Raw genomic sequence first — 17885 nt, forward strand, 5'->3', positions numbered from 1 at the left:
GGGCTAAAGGTTAAGCCTTTTGATAGAACAGATGTCTCTTGAGGAGAGAGGGATCTGGATGAGAGGTTTAGAACTGAATGGAGTTGGTGATATGTGGCATTTGACTGTGGTTATAGTTGAGATTTGGTCTGTGTGGGGTATGTGCTGGGATGGGGAGATTGAGTAGGGTGGCTAGGCTAGGTTTGTTGGCTATGAGGGGGGTTTGTTGACGGTTCTGTTGTGGTTGGTGTTTGTGAGGGATAGGGAGAGGGACCCCACTTCTTAGGTGTTGCACTAGCACTGTGGATAGTTTTTTCAGGTGGTGTGTGGCATGGGACTCAAGTTTGCGGCTGGCTTCTAGGATGATGTTCCTGAGTGTGTTCTCCAAGCAAGGGTTTGAGAGGTGGAGGACTTTGAAGAGAGATAGGAGCTGTTGGGAGTGGTGGTTACATGAAGTAGTGTAGAGGTTCAGGACAAGTTGGGTAAGGGCTAAGGATTGAAGGTTCTGGAAGTCCAGGAGAGATTGGTGGAAGGAGGAATTGCACCCAGAGATGGGAACTTTTAAGGTAAGTCCTTTAGGGGTAATTCCAAAGGTTAAGCAGGAACGGAGGAAAAGTATGTGGGATTGCAGTTTGGCTATGGTAAATGCATGTTTCCGGAATGAATGTAAATAATGTGGTATAGGATTAGGGCACATAGTGGGTAACTGGTGGGTAGGGAAATTAAATAACTAAAGTTAGAATAGTAATCATAAGAAGGAATAAAACACGGAAGGAAGGGCGAGAAAGAAAGAAATTGTGTTGGTAACGTTAAATACCAAAGAAAGACCACCGAATAAGAAAAATACGGAAAAAGTTGACCAGACCAAGCAAGTATGTCCAGATCAGGGGAAAAAGAACACACGCTGCTCAAAAACAGAGATAGCGAGTAGCGAAAAAAAGATCTCGCGTGACGCAAAAAAGATCGCGCGTGACGCAAAAAAGATCGCGCGTGACGCAAAAAAGATCGTGCGTGCGCAAAAAAGATCGCGCGTGACGCAAAAAGGTTCGCGGGTGGCGCAGAAATGTTCCAAAAAATGTTTCCTGTGGCAGAGAAAGATAGGCAATGGCACGAAAATATCACCAGCAACACGAAATCGACGGAATTGGATGATACTGATAGGTGTGGAAGAGATTGTTGGCAGTGATTGTTGGCTGGAAAACAGCGAATAACGAACGTTAAAACTATGGAATGTTAAATAATTATTCATACAGAACTGAATGATCACATAGTCTCATTCATAGTTAAGCAAGTGGAAGACTGTAATTTGTTGGTAGAATACTAGGGAAATGCATTCATTCTCCAATGGAGACTGTATGCAAAACTCTTGTGCAATCTGTCCTAGAATATTGCTCAAATATGTGGAACCTGTACCAAAGAGAACAATAGAAGATACTGAATGGATACGAAGAATGACAGTACAAATGGTCGCAGCACAGGTTTGATCAATCCATGGGAGAGTGTCACAAAGATGGTGAAAGAACTGGCAGACACTTGAACACAGACACGAACTACCCAATGAAAACCAACTCAGAATAGAGATTGTGAAGACAAGATTAGACTAATTACAGCACATGAAGAGGCATTGAAGCAATCACTCTTCCCATGCTCCATACACAAGTCTAATGAAAGAAAGCCCCAATAACTGGTACAATGGGATATTTCCTCTGCCAGGGACTTCACAGCAGTTCCAGAGTATGGATATAGATTTACTTGCAGAAGTAGATGTACCCATATCAGGCCATTTTACGATCAAAACATGACAGTAGAAAATAATTAAAATATTTTTTAGGAAACATTTACAAAATGTCTTTTTCTCTATGATAGCAAAAGTGTGGTATAATGTATGACCTTAAAATATAAGCAAACCTTTACTGATTGTGTGCAGTTGTCAAGCTCACTAACAGCAAGTAGGTGTGTCAATAATAACAACTTCATGTGGATCAAATGGCTTGGTGCAAGTCTTTTTATTAGACCCCACTTCTACAACTTGGGCGTATCCCTAAGTTACCCCAATTGTCTGACTAGAGAATGGGAATCTAAAGCTTAATGTAGAATCCAAACAACATGTTGTTTCTGCTGACTCCTCAATCATTGAGAGGTGAAGGCTAAGTTAAAGCAAAGACTAAATAATCCATAATCCAACCACGATTCAATCCTTTGACCTCTCAGTTTCTTGACACATGTTGTACCGCTAGACTGCCAGGCTTGACAGTTCATCTATAGGTTCTGCTGAATGAGTTTGCAAGTATCGAAATATGTAACATATAAGGCCTTATCTTTTGACTGCACTGACTTAGAAGCTTAAATAATTTACACCAACATTGGGCATAAACCTTAGTATTTGGCATAAATTTCAACTTGATACCTCTCCCCATTCCTGAGAAAAATGGGCTTAACAACTGGACAGAGAGACTGACAGACAGACAAGTTAAGTGATTCCTACAAGGGCTCCATTATTACTGACAGATACAGAACCCTAAAAATGGCATACAATTTTGAATGTAAGATAAGTAATCAAACAAAGAATAAAACCTTAAAGGCAGAATGACACATCTAGGTTTCTGTGTTTCTATCCAATGTTTGTACACTGTCGACTTGATCACGAATATACTAAACAAGTATGTGTTTTTTTGTAATAATCGCATTATATACTGAGAAACAAAATTATTTATATTGAAACAGATATTCAGCATCCTGAGCGAACAGTGGTGCCACCAAAAGGTCCATCATACAGGGATACTGCTTGGGTAACTAGGAAACTGGAAATGCAGTCAAAGATCGTCAACTTGCCAGCTGCAGAATAATATAGTCACATTATGCCACTATTCCTTCTGGATGCCAGACGCCTTTTCAATGTAAATAATTTTAATTTTCAGCAGTAATGCCACTATTATTAATAACACTTACCTGAATAGAGGATTCATGATATGACTGATATTTTATCGTGGTTTAAATAAAGGAAAATTCAGGATGGAATATAACAATATGATGAGTTGCCAAAGTGGGGCAAAAGTTGAGGCCTTTGTAAAAGAATGATATTTCTGTGGGGCTGAGGCTTTTGGAGGAAAGGTTCATGAGTGTGTTTTTGGTCTATCTAGCTTCTGGATTCTGTATGGTGGTGGAAGGCAGTTTTGGAGGGTGGGGTAAATGTATTAGGTCTGCGAGACAGGGTTTGTCAGCTGTGAGGGGGCGTGGGGGAGGTTTGGAGGTTGTTGTGAGGAGGTGGACAGTGGTAGCCTGAGGCGGATTGTAGGAAGTGAGCAGGTTGGAGAGTTTTCTGAGGTGGCATTATGCATGTTGCTCTAGTTCCTGTTGGGCAAGTATTTCAATGTGTGTTATGGCAACCAGGAATTTGGGACCGCACAGCAAGAGTAATTTACGGATGGAGAGAAGGTACTGCAAGGGGGTTTGGGCCTGATCAATATGGTTTGGCATGACTATGTTGGTAATGGCTAAGGATTGGTGAAATCTAAACAGGAGGAGGTCATTGTGGAAGGAAGGGTAATTTGATAGTAAGGCCACTTGGTGGGATTCCATGAGCCAAGCAATAATGTAGGGACAGTATGTGGGACTGGGTTCAGGCTAGGGATAAGGATCCATGGTTGTCAAAAAATGCATAAAAATATATAAATAGTGGTTTATATATATCTTATACAAACAGTGAGTATAAACATAATGACCTAGTTTTACTTTGTAATACCTTTTAGGAGAGGGAGAGAAAAAAAGAGAACTTCTATATAGGGGGCACTCTCTACATCTACATCTACATCTACATCCATACTCCGCAAGCCACCTGACGGTGTGTGGCGGAGGGTACCCTGACCACTTCTTGCCGTAGTTTGTGTCAATTTAAAGCATAGCTTTAACCTTTACTTTTAGTATATGATACATTTATTTGGGTAAGCAAGATTGATAACTTCATGCATGGGGTTGCAATTTATAGCGTACATTTGCTATCAGAGAGAAAAAATATTTGTAAATGTCTTTAAAAAAATTGTAAATATGTAATGTCATTTTTTAAATCACAGAATGGCCTGAAGATGGTACTTGGTACAAAATCCAGTAGTTAGTAGACAAAATAAGAGTGTGACAATGGACTGAAGCAAATAATTTGTTTCTGACTATGGTGGTTACTTGGGCCATAACTTGATTGACATAATTTTTTTCCTCAACTGCAACTGTCTCTCGTATTGAATTAAAGGATGGAGAGCATTTGCAATGTGATGTCTCATCAAGCAATAAGAAATCTGGTAATGACCAAATGCTCTCTCATGTGACAGACATATTAGGAATCCATCTACCAGAAGCAAGAAAGTCTGTCTTGAGCATTATCAATGCTGCAACTTTAAGCTCTTGGCTCTCTTTTCGAATGAAGGAAGTGGTAGTTTTCAGTTGGCATTGGTATCAATTTCAGCCAGTTGAATCACCAACGAAACTTACTGATGGACAAACTCGTGCAGGCTCAGGATCTGAATCCAAATGACCACTGTCTGCAAAGAATTCTCTTACCATACGTATCACCCAAACGTGTCTCACAGGACCAGTCTGCTAATATCAGTCTCCTACCTTCTAAAGTCCTCAGAAGTCCAGTTGTGCACTTTGTTAGACTAACACAACTGGCAAGAAGGATAGAGCAGGGAAACAATTTAGTCAAAGCTTGGCTGCTGTTTCCATAATGAATCTGCCAATGTATGTCTGAACAACTTATATGTGTGTTCAGGCACATCAGTGGTGACAGCACATAAATTATTGGCACTCATGTAATTCTAAACAAAAAATGTTTATTTACAGATATATGTTGAAGATAATCAAGATCTTGAGACTAATAAATTGCAGTAAAATAATGCTATGCATGATGTGTCTCTATTAAGCAAAGAAGTTCTCACAGTCTACTCCCCAATAAGTGTCACTAAATAAAATAACCACTGAACCTGAACCAAGAACGCCTCTGGCTGCTGGTCTGTGAACTCACTGTCAGCTACAAAACAGAGTAGGCAACTATCTTACTGGCTCCTCAGCCGCTAGGAAGAAGGAGAGCACCATTCAAATCTGTTGCCAAAAAATGAAATTGTTGTATGATAAGTGTTCTCTGGTCACGTTATGCGTCTGTTTTGGATGGTAGTGCGTGTGTTTGAGACTGAGGCTGGTTTTGACGTGTAAGTGTAGGTAGCATTTCTGGAAATAAGTTTGCTGTTTTCAGCCTGCTGATTGTCACATTAACAGTTTTACCATTTAGTACAATATCCAGTGTTTGTTCTCCTTTTTTGATCAGCTGTATGGAGTTTGAAGAGATCATTTGACATCATCTGTACACAATATAATATATATGCCCATTAGCGGGTCATGATGCATGTGCTCTTCTGTGAATGAAGCCTTGATGTGCGTGAATGCATGCAATGTAGTTCCTCAGGTGGCAAATGAAACCTGATAGGTCATGGCTCAGTTGATGTCCTGATCTCGGACTCCTGAATTCACCGGGCAGTCAAAATGTTCTCCCACAAACAAGCCCAGATGACAATGGGTCTTAGTTCATTTCATACATGATGCAAAGGCTAAGTAAGACTGTAGTGAATATAGCAGTCCTGCTGGTGTGTGATACATTAATGCAGCCTTTACAGAACTGTGGCATCTTTCGATCATGCCATTGCTCACCAGGTGCTAATTGGTTATCGGAGAGCGTCAGACAATTTGCTACATTGGTTGAATACCTCCATCTTGAATTGTTGGCCAAGGTCCATAGTAATGTGCAGTGAGCAAGTGGGAAATCCAATTTGAAATGAAGGTTAGAGTTATCGATTCCACCAATGAGTTATTGAAGGGTAAAGCTTCTGGTCAATGGATAAAATGATCAGTGGCAGTCAGTAAATAACACTGACCATGAAACGGAGGAAATGGACCCACAGCATTAATGTGTAATGCACAAAATGCAATGTCATCCAGAAATTCTCCAATGGGCACATACACATAGTGGACTATTTTACTGCACTGACTCTGAAGCCACGCATGAGCCCACTCATGACAATTCTACTGCAAATCAATCCAGATAAAACATTTTGACACCTGGTGGGTGGATGCTCTAGTCACAATGTAGTTTGACATCAGAACCAGGCACATCGACAAGTTGTAATTGAGGTCTCAATGATACATTGTGCAGTAACTTTCAGAGATCCTCACCAGATTCTTTTATCTTTGTGAACTGAACAAAATCAATAGAATCTGTCGCATTGTTAACCTGTAACAGACAGTTGGTGGCCATGTTGTTTATACCAGAAATGTCACTGTTGAAATGAGCAATAAATTCCACTTGGTTGTACTGCTGTGGTGAACGTTTGTTGTTATTTCTGAAGGCATAGGTAAGTGGCTTATCATTGCTAAATATCATGAATTCTATGACCTCCAACCATGGCTGAAAGTACCTGTCTGCCTTGTACAGAGACAGAAGCTCACAATCATAAGAATTCTATTGCTGTCGATAAATGGATTGCTTATGTGAGAAGAGGGCAAATGGTTGCCAACTGCCACCAACTTGCAGCTGACACTGCACCAATAGTTGTCTGAGAGGCATGAAGCTTACTTAAAGTGCTGCATCCAACGCAAGGTGTGCCAGTAGTGCAATATTTGCTAGGCTCTGCTTCACTACTTCAAAAGCAAAGCTCATCTCTTCTGTCCAATGGATGGCTGAATTCCCCTTAGCCTTGAGTCCAGGAGTCTGCAGTTAGTGGTTCTTTCACTTTGGATGAGTGAGGAAGATGTCACCAGCAAAAATTCAGCATCCTGAAGAAATGGTGTAGCCCTTTGAGGGTTTCTAGCCATGGGATCTCTACAATAGCTTCCACATTCTCTGATAGCGGCAATGACCCTGCAGGTGAAATCAGATGGCCCAAAAAGTAGATCAGAGGGTTAGGTTTAACAACACACTGTGCTGTTCTAGGCATTTAAAATTTTTCGGCAGATGTTGCTGATGCGTTTCTGCTGAAAAGACGAGGGTATTATCCAAGCGTGCAAAGCAGAATGACAGTCTCTAAAGCATGGAATCATATGAGCCTCTGCCATGACTGAGTGGCACTGCACAAATCAAATGTCATACCAAGACTGTCGAATATGTTGAATGGAATGATTAAAATAGTCTTTAGCATGTCTTTTTTCACCACAGGAATTTGTGTAAAAGCCTTTGCACAGCCCAGCGCAATGAAAACAGCTGCACGATTGAGCGCATTATTTTAGTCCGTTAACAGAGGCACTGGATATCTGTCCAGATTTTTTCTCGTATTCAAAGCTCAGCAATCATTACACAGGCTCCAGGCACCATTATTTTTAGTTAGAAGATGGAAGGGTAAAGACCAAGGACCAAGGACTGCAAGAAGGGTGAATAAAATCTTCTCTGAGTACTGAGTTGAACTCCACCTTTGCAACTGAGAGAGACAACTTAGAGTTAAACATCAACTATAGCCTGAAACTGGTGGCCATTGGTAGTTTTGATAAAATGCCAGTGGAAGTGGCTACTGATGAGCTGTTGATGGTAAAAAGTCAGAATGAAGTTGGTGGCCAACAGTTATAGAGATAAGACTGTGTGAAAATGCAAAGAACTGAACCTGTGTCTGAAATAAATCTCCATCTGATTTTATAGTCATTAATATAGCCACATTGACTGACTGACTGACTGGCAATTGGATTCACATACGTCTAATTGTTGCTGTCATTTGAGTAGGTGTAAGGTGAAAAAGACATGGGACAGTGATATGCACATATACAGATGGTGGTAGTCTTGCATACACGAGGTATAAAAGGGCAGTGTACTGGCAGAGCTGTCATTTGCATTCAGCTGATTCATGCAACAAAGGTTCCTACATGATGATGGCCACTTGACAGGGATTAACAGACTTTGAATGCTGAATGGTAGTTGGAGCTAGGGGCATGAGAAATTCTACTTTGGAAATTATTAAGGAATTCAATATTCTAAAATCTGCAGGGTCAAGAGAGTGCCAAGAATGCCAAATTTCAGGCGTTACTTCTCATCACAGACAAGGCAGTAGCCGATGGCCTTCACTTAACCACCGAGAGCAGCGGCGTATGCTTAGAGTTGTCAGCACTGACAGACAAGCAAACTTAGAGAAATAACCATAGAAATCAATCTGAGACATACGACAAACTTATCTATTAGGACAGTGCAGCACAATGTGGTGTTCATGGGCTCTGACAGTAGACAACCAATGTGAGTGTCTTTGCTAGCAGCTCCCCTCCAGGGCTCACGAGCATATCGGTTGAACCCAAGGCAGCTGGGAAACCATGGCCTGGCCAGACAAGTCCCGGTGTCAGTTGGTAAGATGTGATGGTAGGGTTCAAGTGTGGTGCAGATTCCCGAAGGCATGGACAAGGCACAGTGCAAGCTGATGATGGCTCAACAATGATGTAGGCTGTTTTTACATGAACAGACTGGGTCACTGATTGGCATTGGAGACCATTTGCAGCCCTTCATGGACTTTATGTTCCCAAACAATCATGGAATTTTTGTGGACAGCAAAGTGTCATGTCACTGGACCACAATTGTTCGTGACTGGTATGAAAAACATTATGGACAATTCGAACACATAATTTGGCCACAAAGATCGCACAACGTCAATCCCATCAAGCATTTGTGGGATGTAATCAAGAGGACAATTCACATGCAAAATCCTGCACCAGCAACACTTTCGCAATTATGGATGGCTATAAAGGCAGCATTGCTCAATATTTCTGCAGGGGACTTTCAACAGCTTGGTGACTCCATGCCACGTCGAGATGCTGCACTATGCCGGGCAAATGGATGTCCAACATGAAATTAGGAGATATCCCATCACTTTTGTCACATCAGTCTAGGTGACTGTTTTGTGCCACTTAAAACCCAAAAGTTCAATCTGGAATAATTGCATGATGTTCTGCACTAATGACCTCTACCTTTGCTATAGTTCTGTGGAGCAAATCATTCATCTGATGACCAGAGTGTCTTAAGCCACTCACATCACTGCTGAAGACGAGGAACTGTTGCATGGCACCTCTACAGTACCGACTGATGGCGGCCTTATTGCATCCTGAATCCTCTCATCCAGATCTGTGATGGCATCTAAGAGAATTTCCGTCTGAGATACTGCTATGGCTTTAACATGAGGCAGATCATGCATTACTAATTGGAGGCAACTTTAACCTACAGAATATAGACTGGGATGTCCATGCATTCATTCATTGTTACCATCTCAGTTAGTGAATTGACATTACACATGTATCAGTACTGTTACGCTCTTGGAAGTAGGTCCTACTCATGTGCTTCCTGTTTCGCAGTGAAGCAACACATGTGGAACATAGTTAAAAAGTGTTGAGAAACAGGTTGCTCTTTAGCATTGGAGGGCAGCGTGGAGGGTAAAAATCGTAGAGGGAGACCGAGAGATGAGTACACTAAGCAGATTCAGAAGGATGTAGGTTGCAGTAGGTACTGGGAGATGAAGCAGCTTGCACAGGATAGAGTAGCATGGAGAGCTGCATCAAACCAGTCTCAGGACTGAAGACAACAACAACAACAACAACTTAATGCTTTGGAAAAAAAATTTGCTTTGAAGTTTTCCGAAGGACTGTATTCAATACAGTTGAGATGGTAATACAGGTTGAATATACAGCAGAATCAGTAGCATCTTAGATTGATAATGAGGTGCAGTTCGTGGATCACTAGTTCACGTCTCACCTAACTCTTCATTTATTTTTTGTTCAATTTGGAATACCTATATCTCACAATTGTAAAATTCATCATCATTTTTTTACGAATGGTGCATATTTTATTGTTTCTAATTACACATTGCACGCGAAATTCCTGTTTTCATTTCAAGTATGAATTCTTAATTGTCAATATTTTATGAAATATTGTTAATAAAGGTCACTTAAATTAAGAAAACACTTTAACTTTTTTGGGTAAAAATGAAAAACCAAATACTGTTTATTTGAACTATGTCCATTGTTTTATACCACAGATGTAGTCTCACACAAACCACAGTGATAAATGTCATAGAAACATGAAAAACAATCAGTTTTACAATTATGGAACACATTATACAAATTCCGCATTTTTACATGTGCCATTGTACCATTACAATATGAACTCAACAGAAATGATCTGGAGCCAAGTTAATGGATTTGGTCCAAGAAATAACAAGATTGTTAAGCTGTCTGGCATACTGGAACTAACAAACACAGCTTTATTGCATGTCACTGCTGAACACTGGCAGGATATAGAATGGCATGTCATAAAGAAGAGGAGAAAATGCAGCACCTGGATAGCTTCATGGATTCTGTTGTTGATTGACTCGTTATCAACGTAGCTGAGCCGAGGCTGGGTCATGTTATGCTTTGCTTTAAACCTTGGTTGCTATTCTGTGATTAGTCTATTACAGTTATCGCGATTATGCTGTTATCCTCTCTCTCCGTGAGTGGCAGCAGCAGCATGTATCAATATTCGCACCCTTGTACTATCTTTGGCATTGCGCTTATAGTTTCCGGCTGTGCACACGGGCAGTTGGTCAGTTGGTGTGGAGCAGTGAAGAAGTCTCCATGGCGCGTGTCTGGCCGGGGCCACTGGCGATGTCCATGCGCGGTCAGAGTGTGAGGGGCTGTTCCGATTGCTACGAGGTCCGTGGCTCAACCCAATCTGACACAAAAGTTGAGTCTTTACTTAATCTACCAGCCAGCCCCAACTGTTCACATTGTGTCATTTGAATTTTGTTATAGGCTTTTGGGACATTCTTGCGAGCAACAATGTGTGTTTTCAAGTTGGCGATATTCTAGCCACCCTCCTGTGCAGTTTAACTTAACTTGATTATTTTTTTATTGAAGTGCACCAGCAGAATCTTCTACCTTATGGCCTTTAATGTTCCTGTTACCTGCCCTGGCCACTGACGTAAATTCAGGCAGTGTATTTTCCTCATCGTGTTGTGGCTGTCCAGTACGGTATGTAGTTTGACAGACAAATGTTTAACTCGTTGTGGGCGCCAATACCTTCTGCGTTGTTCCATTTAACTCCCTGTTGTGTGCTGGTCACGTAGAGCGGAAGTTATCCTGTCACTTGGTCCATTGACTGTCTGTCGGTTGGGTTGCTGTCGGATTGAGAATTGTTGCGCCGACTGCCTGTCTCATCTAAGCGAGCATTAGTGTTTGAATTTCAGGCCAACCCTTGGAAACTTCTGAGTGCCGTTTGATGTGCTGCCTTTTCTTATTTGTCCTTCTTGTTTGTTTGTGGGTGGCTTCTAGCCGATTTTAATTTAAAGTTGTTTTGCCCTTAAGGTGTGAGATTGTTTGGGCCTTCAGAAAAATTTAGAGAAATGTTTTAAGATGAGACCTTCTGGCTTTTAAAATTCAAATTCTTGTTTTTGAGTCTTAAGTGATTGGCCTTCTGCCGGTTTAAAATTAAAGTTGTTTTGCCCTTGAGGCGTCAGATTGAATGGCGCATTTAGCAGGGAACTAAGTTCTAAAATTAATGTTTGGCTTGCTCTGTTTTTAATGTTTTCTTTACTACTGTAATGTTTGTCAAATGAATAAAGTAGTATGTTCAAGTTCAACTGACAGTCACTCATTTTGGCCCCTTTCCACAAATTATACTATCTGTCCTGTCCTGCGGGTATAGCAGGAGATCTCAGTAGCAGATGACGGTCCTAGAACTGAAACGTATTTCTTGAATTCGGAAATGGAAGGAGGTAATAGATTACCAGATGACTGACTGTAATTAATACCTTCAGGGGCTTCAGTATTCAACAGTATGGTGAAACTCTTGCAGTATGCTCCTACATCACACATGGCTTGTTCAGCAAAATTATCACTCTTGTTTGTAATTAGAACACTATGTTTGGTGAGAATGAGAGCATTTTATGCTTTCCGTCTGGTCACCTAGGAAGAGAGCAGGCACGCTGGAGTTTTGCCGAATATCATTTCATTCTCTTTAAAAATTAAATGGCATTCAAAGTTGTATTGTTTCTTTGCTTGTCTCCCTTTACATCTGAATTGCAACTGCTTGCATCATTGCAGGTTGGTTGGACCAGCTGGCTGGCCAGTGCTGTCCATGTTTAATGCACTGATAAAGCTGTTGTCCCGCATTATCACTTATTTATGTGCATCTAACGCAGCATAAGATGTATGCTTACAATCTTACTTGACTGTACTAGGCACAGCTTGGCTTCCACTCTACGTGAAATGAAATCCAATGAGATTCAAGCAAACGCCGGAGAATACATGGCGTAATGTTTATTGTTATGATGAAGAGATTGTAGTAAGTGGATTAAGGACGGAAAATACCCACCATGGTTTAATAATGAGATTCAGAAACTGCTGAGGAAACAGAGGCTGTTGCACCGTCGGTTCAGAAGAGAATGCACAAATTATGAGAAGCAAAGGTTAGTACATATTCATGCATCTGTGAAAAGATCAATGCATGGAGCATACAACTACTACCACTGTCATACCTCAGCAAAAGATATGGCAGTGAACCTGAGAAAATTCTGGTCCTTTGTAAAGTCGAGTGTTTCTACGGCTTCCATCCAGTCACTTGTTGATCATTCTGGTGTGCCAGGCAAAACAAAAGCTGAAGTTTTTAAATTCACATTCCAGAAATCATTCATGCAGGAGAATCATACAAACATAACATTGTTTAACAGTCAAAGAGACTCCTGTATGAACGGCATAGTAAGAAGAATTGCTGGTGTACAGAAGCCATTGAGGGAATTGAAAACAAACAAGAGACCAGGTGCAGATGGAATCCCAATTTGGTTTTTCTAAAAGTACTCTACAGCACTGATGCCTTACTTAGCTTGCATTTATCACAAATCTCTCATTCAGCACAAAGCCCCTAGGCGCAGGAGACTCTTGTGTATAAGAAAGGTAAAAGAATGGACCTGCAAAATTACAGACCAATATCCCTAACACTGGTTTGCTGCAGAATCCTTAAACATTTTCTCAGTTTGAAGATAGTAAATTTTCTTGATATCAAGAAGCTAATGTCCACATATCAGCTTGGTTTTAATAAGCATTATCCATGTACAACTCAGCTTGCCTTTTTCTTACATGATATACTGCAAACTGTGGATGAAATACAACAGTTTCCATATTTCTATATTTCTGGAAAGTGTTTGACACAGTTCTCCATTGCAAGCTGTTAAAGAATGTATGAGCACATGGAATAGGTTCACAGATACGAGAGTGGCTCAAAGAGTTCTTAAGTTATAGAACTCAGTATGTTGTCCTCGATGGCAAATGCTCATCAGAGACAAGGGTATTGGCAGGAGTATCCCAGGGAAGTGTGATAGGACTGCTACTATTCTCTACATATGAAAATGATTTGGCAGACAGGATCGGCAGCAATCTGCAGTTGTTTGCTGATGATGCTGTGGTGTATAGTAAGGTGTTTTTGCGTTGAGTGACTGTAGGAGGATACAAGATGACTTGGACAAAATTTCTATTTGGGTGATGAACGGCAGCTACCTCTAAATGTGGAGACTTATAAGTTAATGCAGATGAATACAAAAAACAAATCCATAATGTTTGGATACAGCATTAGTAGCATCCTGTGTGACACAGTCACATCGTTTAAATATCTGGGCAGAACATTTCAGACTGATACGAAATGAAACAAGCAAGCAAGGAAAGTAGTAAGAAAGGTGAATGATAGGCTTTGGTTTATAGTGAAAATTCTAGGAAGGTATAGTTCATTGGTAAAGCATATCAAATACAGAACAGTAGTACAATCTATTCTTGAGTACTGCTCAAATGTTTGGGATCCATAACAGTGAGGAATACATCAAAGCATTCCCGAGGTGGGCTGTTAGGTTTGTTACTGGTAGGTTCGAACAATATGCAAGTGTTACAGAGATGCTTCGAGAACTCAAATGGGAATTCTTTCTTTTCGAGGAACACCACTGAGAAAATTTAGAGAACCAGAATTTGAAGCCGATTGCAGAAAGATTCTGTTGCATCCAACATACACTGCACGGAAGGACCACGAAGATAAGATATGAGAAATTAGGGCTTATATGGAGGCATCCAAATAGTTGTTTTTCCCTTCTTCTATTGGCAAAAGTGGAACAGGAAAGGAAATAACTAGCAGTGGTACAGGGTACACCATGTCATGTGCCATAAGGTGGATTGCACAGCATTGATATAGATGTAGATCTAGAAGTGCAAACGAAGTTATGTGTCGAGTGCAGATCCCCCATCACCCTAACTACACAAATGCCTCAGATGTTGAGAAGGCTTTCTGTGTCTGATGTTTTCTTTCATTAACAGCTTATGCGCATGATCCGCTTGTGATGCAGACACTTAGCGAATCAACTGTGTCTTGAGTTTACAGTATAAATCTTGTGCAAGGGGTATAGTGATTACACCTCCAACTTCAGTTACAAAGTGGTCGTCGAGCTGACTGTGGTTACTCCAATGTAATGAAAACAAGCTTCCAGCTGAGCAAACCAGAGGGGACAGATTATGAGGCCAGAATCACAGTAATCCTACAGTAAGTCATGATTCTGTTGAACTTTGGGTGCCCACAAAGTTTTGCAGTTTAGTACTTTGAAAATTATATGGCCAATCACAACAATTTGTACGCCTTCTTCTCCTAGTAAAAGAAGGCTGGTCATGGTGGGGTCATCAATCTCTGAGTGGCTATGGGAATATACATTAGGTAAATGTGCCTCTATTAAGCAAAGAATTTCTAACTGTCTCGTCCCCATGGAGCACTGATAAATAAAACAATCATCTATGCCAAATCAAGAGTGCCCTTGGTGGATGGCCCACGAATTTAGTGACAGTTAAAGGACACAGTACGTGGCTGACACATTCGTTCCAAATCTTTCACTCTACTGCAGAACATACATTGTTATGAAACTTACTGACAGATTAAAACTGTCTTGTGCATCAATAACCTCAAGTTTTCCTGGAGACATTCTTCATTACAACAGCCATATGGTACGTTCTTCCTCTCCGGATTGTCACCCAAACAATTTTACATTTAGTGGAATAGTTAAGTGATGTAAATTCTATGTTTCCATTGTTTCTGTGAGTGAAATGTAAATGTTTTATGAATAATACACTGCCAGTTTCCAGTAACAAGTATTTATTTGCACAACTAGTTTTGAGAACTCCCATCCTCATTGGTGTGCTCATTATTCTTTCAGATAAAATAGATTTATTCACAGTTCATGAAGACATGACAATCACGTAGTCAGTAGTGTGGCATTAAATCACAAGTATGTGACACTCGGGATATGACCTTTTCATTTGTTCTCTCTTTTTTTTTACTTTTTTACTCTCTTTTTTGCTTTCTGTTGATATCAAAAACACACAAGTAGTAAAAAAAGACACTAACTGCAATGTACAATTACGGTACCAAATAAAAACCGATAGTAACAACTGGGCTTTCAGAATTGTAGGTTCTTTGCATTAACTAACTGGAAATGAAAAAGCATAATTATTTAATAATTCCATATTGAAAGTGGCACTCAAAACATAGAATAATGTTTAAATAAAAGAATGTATTCCTTTCTACAGCTAAAACCTCTCAAGAATCAAAAGACTAGCTGTTTTATTGTTTTTGTTATGATTTTTTCCACTTCTTTTCTAGTACCAATTACTTTTTGTTTCTAAAGTTCATGTTGAACCCTGTCTTTTCTATGATCTACAAATTTAATTACACCCCTTTCAAAGATTAAAATAATCTTTTTTCTTTTTTTCCTCATAATTGCAGTTTGCTAAAGTAAACATAAAAGAAACCCTCCTCTTCACATAATAAAATTACCTGTTACCACATGCTGCCATCTCTGACTTATAATCTACACCAGTTGTTCCCTTACTCCTTACTTCCATTGATTCAAGATGACTCAGTAACTTAAGTGCACGCGCACACACACGCTTGCATGCACACACACACACACACACACACACACACACACACACACACACACACACACAGAGGGAGAGAGAGGAGGGGGGGAGGGTAGGGAGAGAGAGGAGGGGGGGAGGGGCGAGGGGGGGAGGGGAGAGAAGAGAGAGAGAGAGAGAGAGAGAGAGAGAGAGAGAGAGAGAGAGAGAATTGTAATACTATTAAAAACTGAAAGTAATACCGGCATGTTGTGATGATCTGCAAACTTCTGTGCAGTGTTTGTTTTTACCACTTGTTCTTCTTTACAGTCACACTTATTTCCCACTAAAATGCGAGGAATGTCACTGGTGAGATTATGTCGATTGCATTCTTCAATCCAGTGTGGTAATGACTGGAAAAAAGATAGAGACTCAATTATTTTTTTAAAGAATGTAAACAAATAATGGTGTAACAGTGAATACAGACGCTACGTAGTATTGATGCACAGTAAATTGATAGGTTGAATCAATGTTTAGTAAAAAATATTATAAACAACTTTCCATTTGCAGAAAAAACATTTCTTTCTCAACATAATCTCTATCAATCACAGTAATTCTGATACAGTGAGAACCAAGCTGCTGCTCCCATTGTCTCAGAAACGAATTTAGGTTCAACTATTTTCAGAGTTTATGATAACCCCCTTTTCCTCCTGCAAACCATTTTCTGTGCTTAGGAAACACGAGGAAGCCAATTGTGACTAGTCTGAGGGGAAAAGAATGTTTATTCTTGAGTTTGCAGCAGAAGTGGTTGCTCCTTTGTGTAGCTTGTCCAAAGGCACGAGCATCTTGCAAAACAGTTATGCATCATTTTTATTATGGGTAAAATTTACTTTCTTCGTGTGAGATGATTGGTTCCAGAACTAACAGGCATATTCAGCTGTCAAAAAATGCAAGCCACACTGGCTGTTCTCTTGAGAACAGCAGGATCTGTATGCCATTTGTTGCACACCAATTTTCTAAGAATATTGTTGGGTTTAGAAAAGGAAGAAGCACTATCAACCTAATATTTTCTATCCGCCAATTGAAGGAAATAAGTTGGGAGTATAACAAAAGGGTGATAATGGTTCTTATAGACATAGAAAAGGCATATGACTCACTTAACAGGGAAAGACTCTGGGGAGAAATGAAGAAGATATATATAGAAGATGGATACATTAATGTAATAAAGACAATGTACAGAGGACACAATTGTAGAATTAGAACACCATTGGGGAACTCTGAATATTTCGAAATAAGACAAGGACGTAAGCAAGGAAGTATTCTACCTCCTGCACTTTTTAATGTTGTGATGGAGGGACTGAATAGGGCAGTTAAAGATATAGCAAAAGAAAAAGACAAAAAGATAATTTTTGCAGATGATATAGTAATATGGGGTGATAAAGAGGTAGATGTACAGTTACAACTTGATGCTTGGAAGGAAATAATGAAAAGGTATGGATTAAAAATAAATAAAGATAAGAGTGAAGTAATGGTTTTTGGAAGAGAGAAAGGGATCAACGGAAATATTACCTTGAATGAAGAACCCCTCAAAGTGTTAGAAAATTTCACTTATTTAGGGAGTGAAACATCTAGGGATGGAAGAATAACTAACAAAATTAATAGGAGGTTACAGAAGGGAGGCAATTTCTACCAAACAATAAAACACCTGATCTGGAATAAGGGAGTTTCAGAAAAAGCAAAACTCGTATAAGAATTACTACTTCCCTATTGTCATCTATGGTGGAGAAAAAAGGACAATGACAAAAAGGGACTGGAGCAGACTGCAAGCAGGGGAACTGAAATTTCTCAGAGAAGTTAAGGGAAAAACAAGAATGGACAGAGTAAGGAATGTAGAGATTAGAAAGGACCTTAAACAAGAAAGTATGAGAGAAGAAATTGAAAAAAAGAGATTAAGATGGTATGGGCATGTTAAGAGGATGCATGGGCAGAGACTCCCCAAAAGTACGGAA

General features: G+C 40.0%; 1 protein-coding gene across 2 annotated transcripts in view; it reads right to left on the bottom strand.

Annotated features, from left to right (window-relative positions):
- LOC126281452 (putative Ras-related protein Rab-33) overlaps positions 1 to 17885 on the bottom strand; it is a 122573-nt gene that overhangs the window by 47525 nt on the left and 57163 nt on the right. For both annotated transcript variants that reach the window (XM_049980433.1, XM_049980432.1), the window contains exon 3: positions 16140 to 16289. In XM_049980433.1, the coding sequence (XP_049836390.1) occupies positions 16140 to 16289 (150 nt within the window). The remainder of the gene's footprint in view (positions 1 to 16139; positions 16290 to 17885) is intronic.

The sequence above is a fragment of the Schistocerca gregaria genome, chromosome 7 (genome assembly GCF_023897955.1).
Source record: "Schistocerca gregaria isolate iqSchGreg1 chromosome 7, iqSchGreg1.2, whole genome shotgun sequence".
Classification (NCBI taxonomy): Eukaryota; Metazoa; Arthropoda; class Insecta; order Orthoptera; family Acrididae; genus Schistocerca; species Schistocerca gregaria.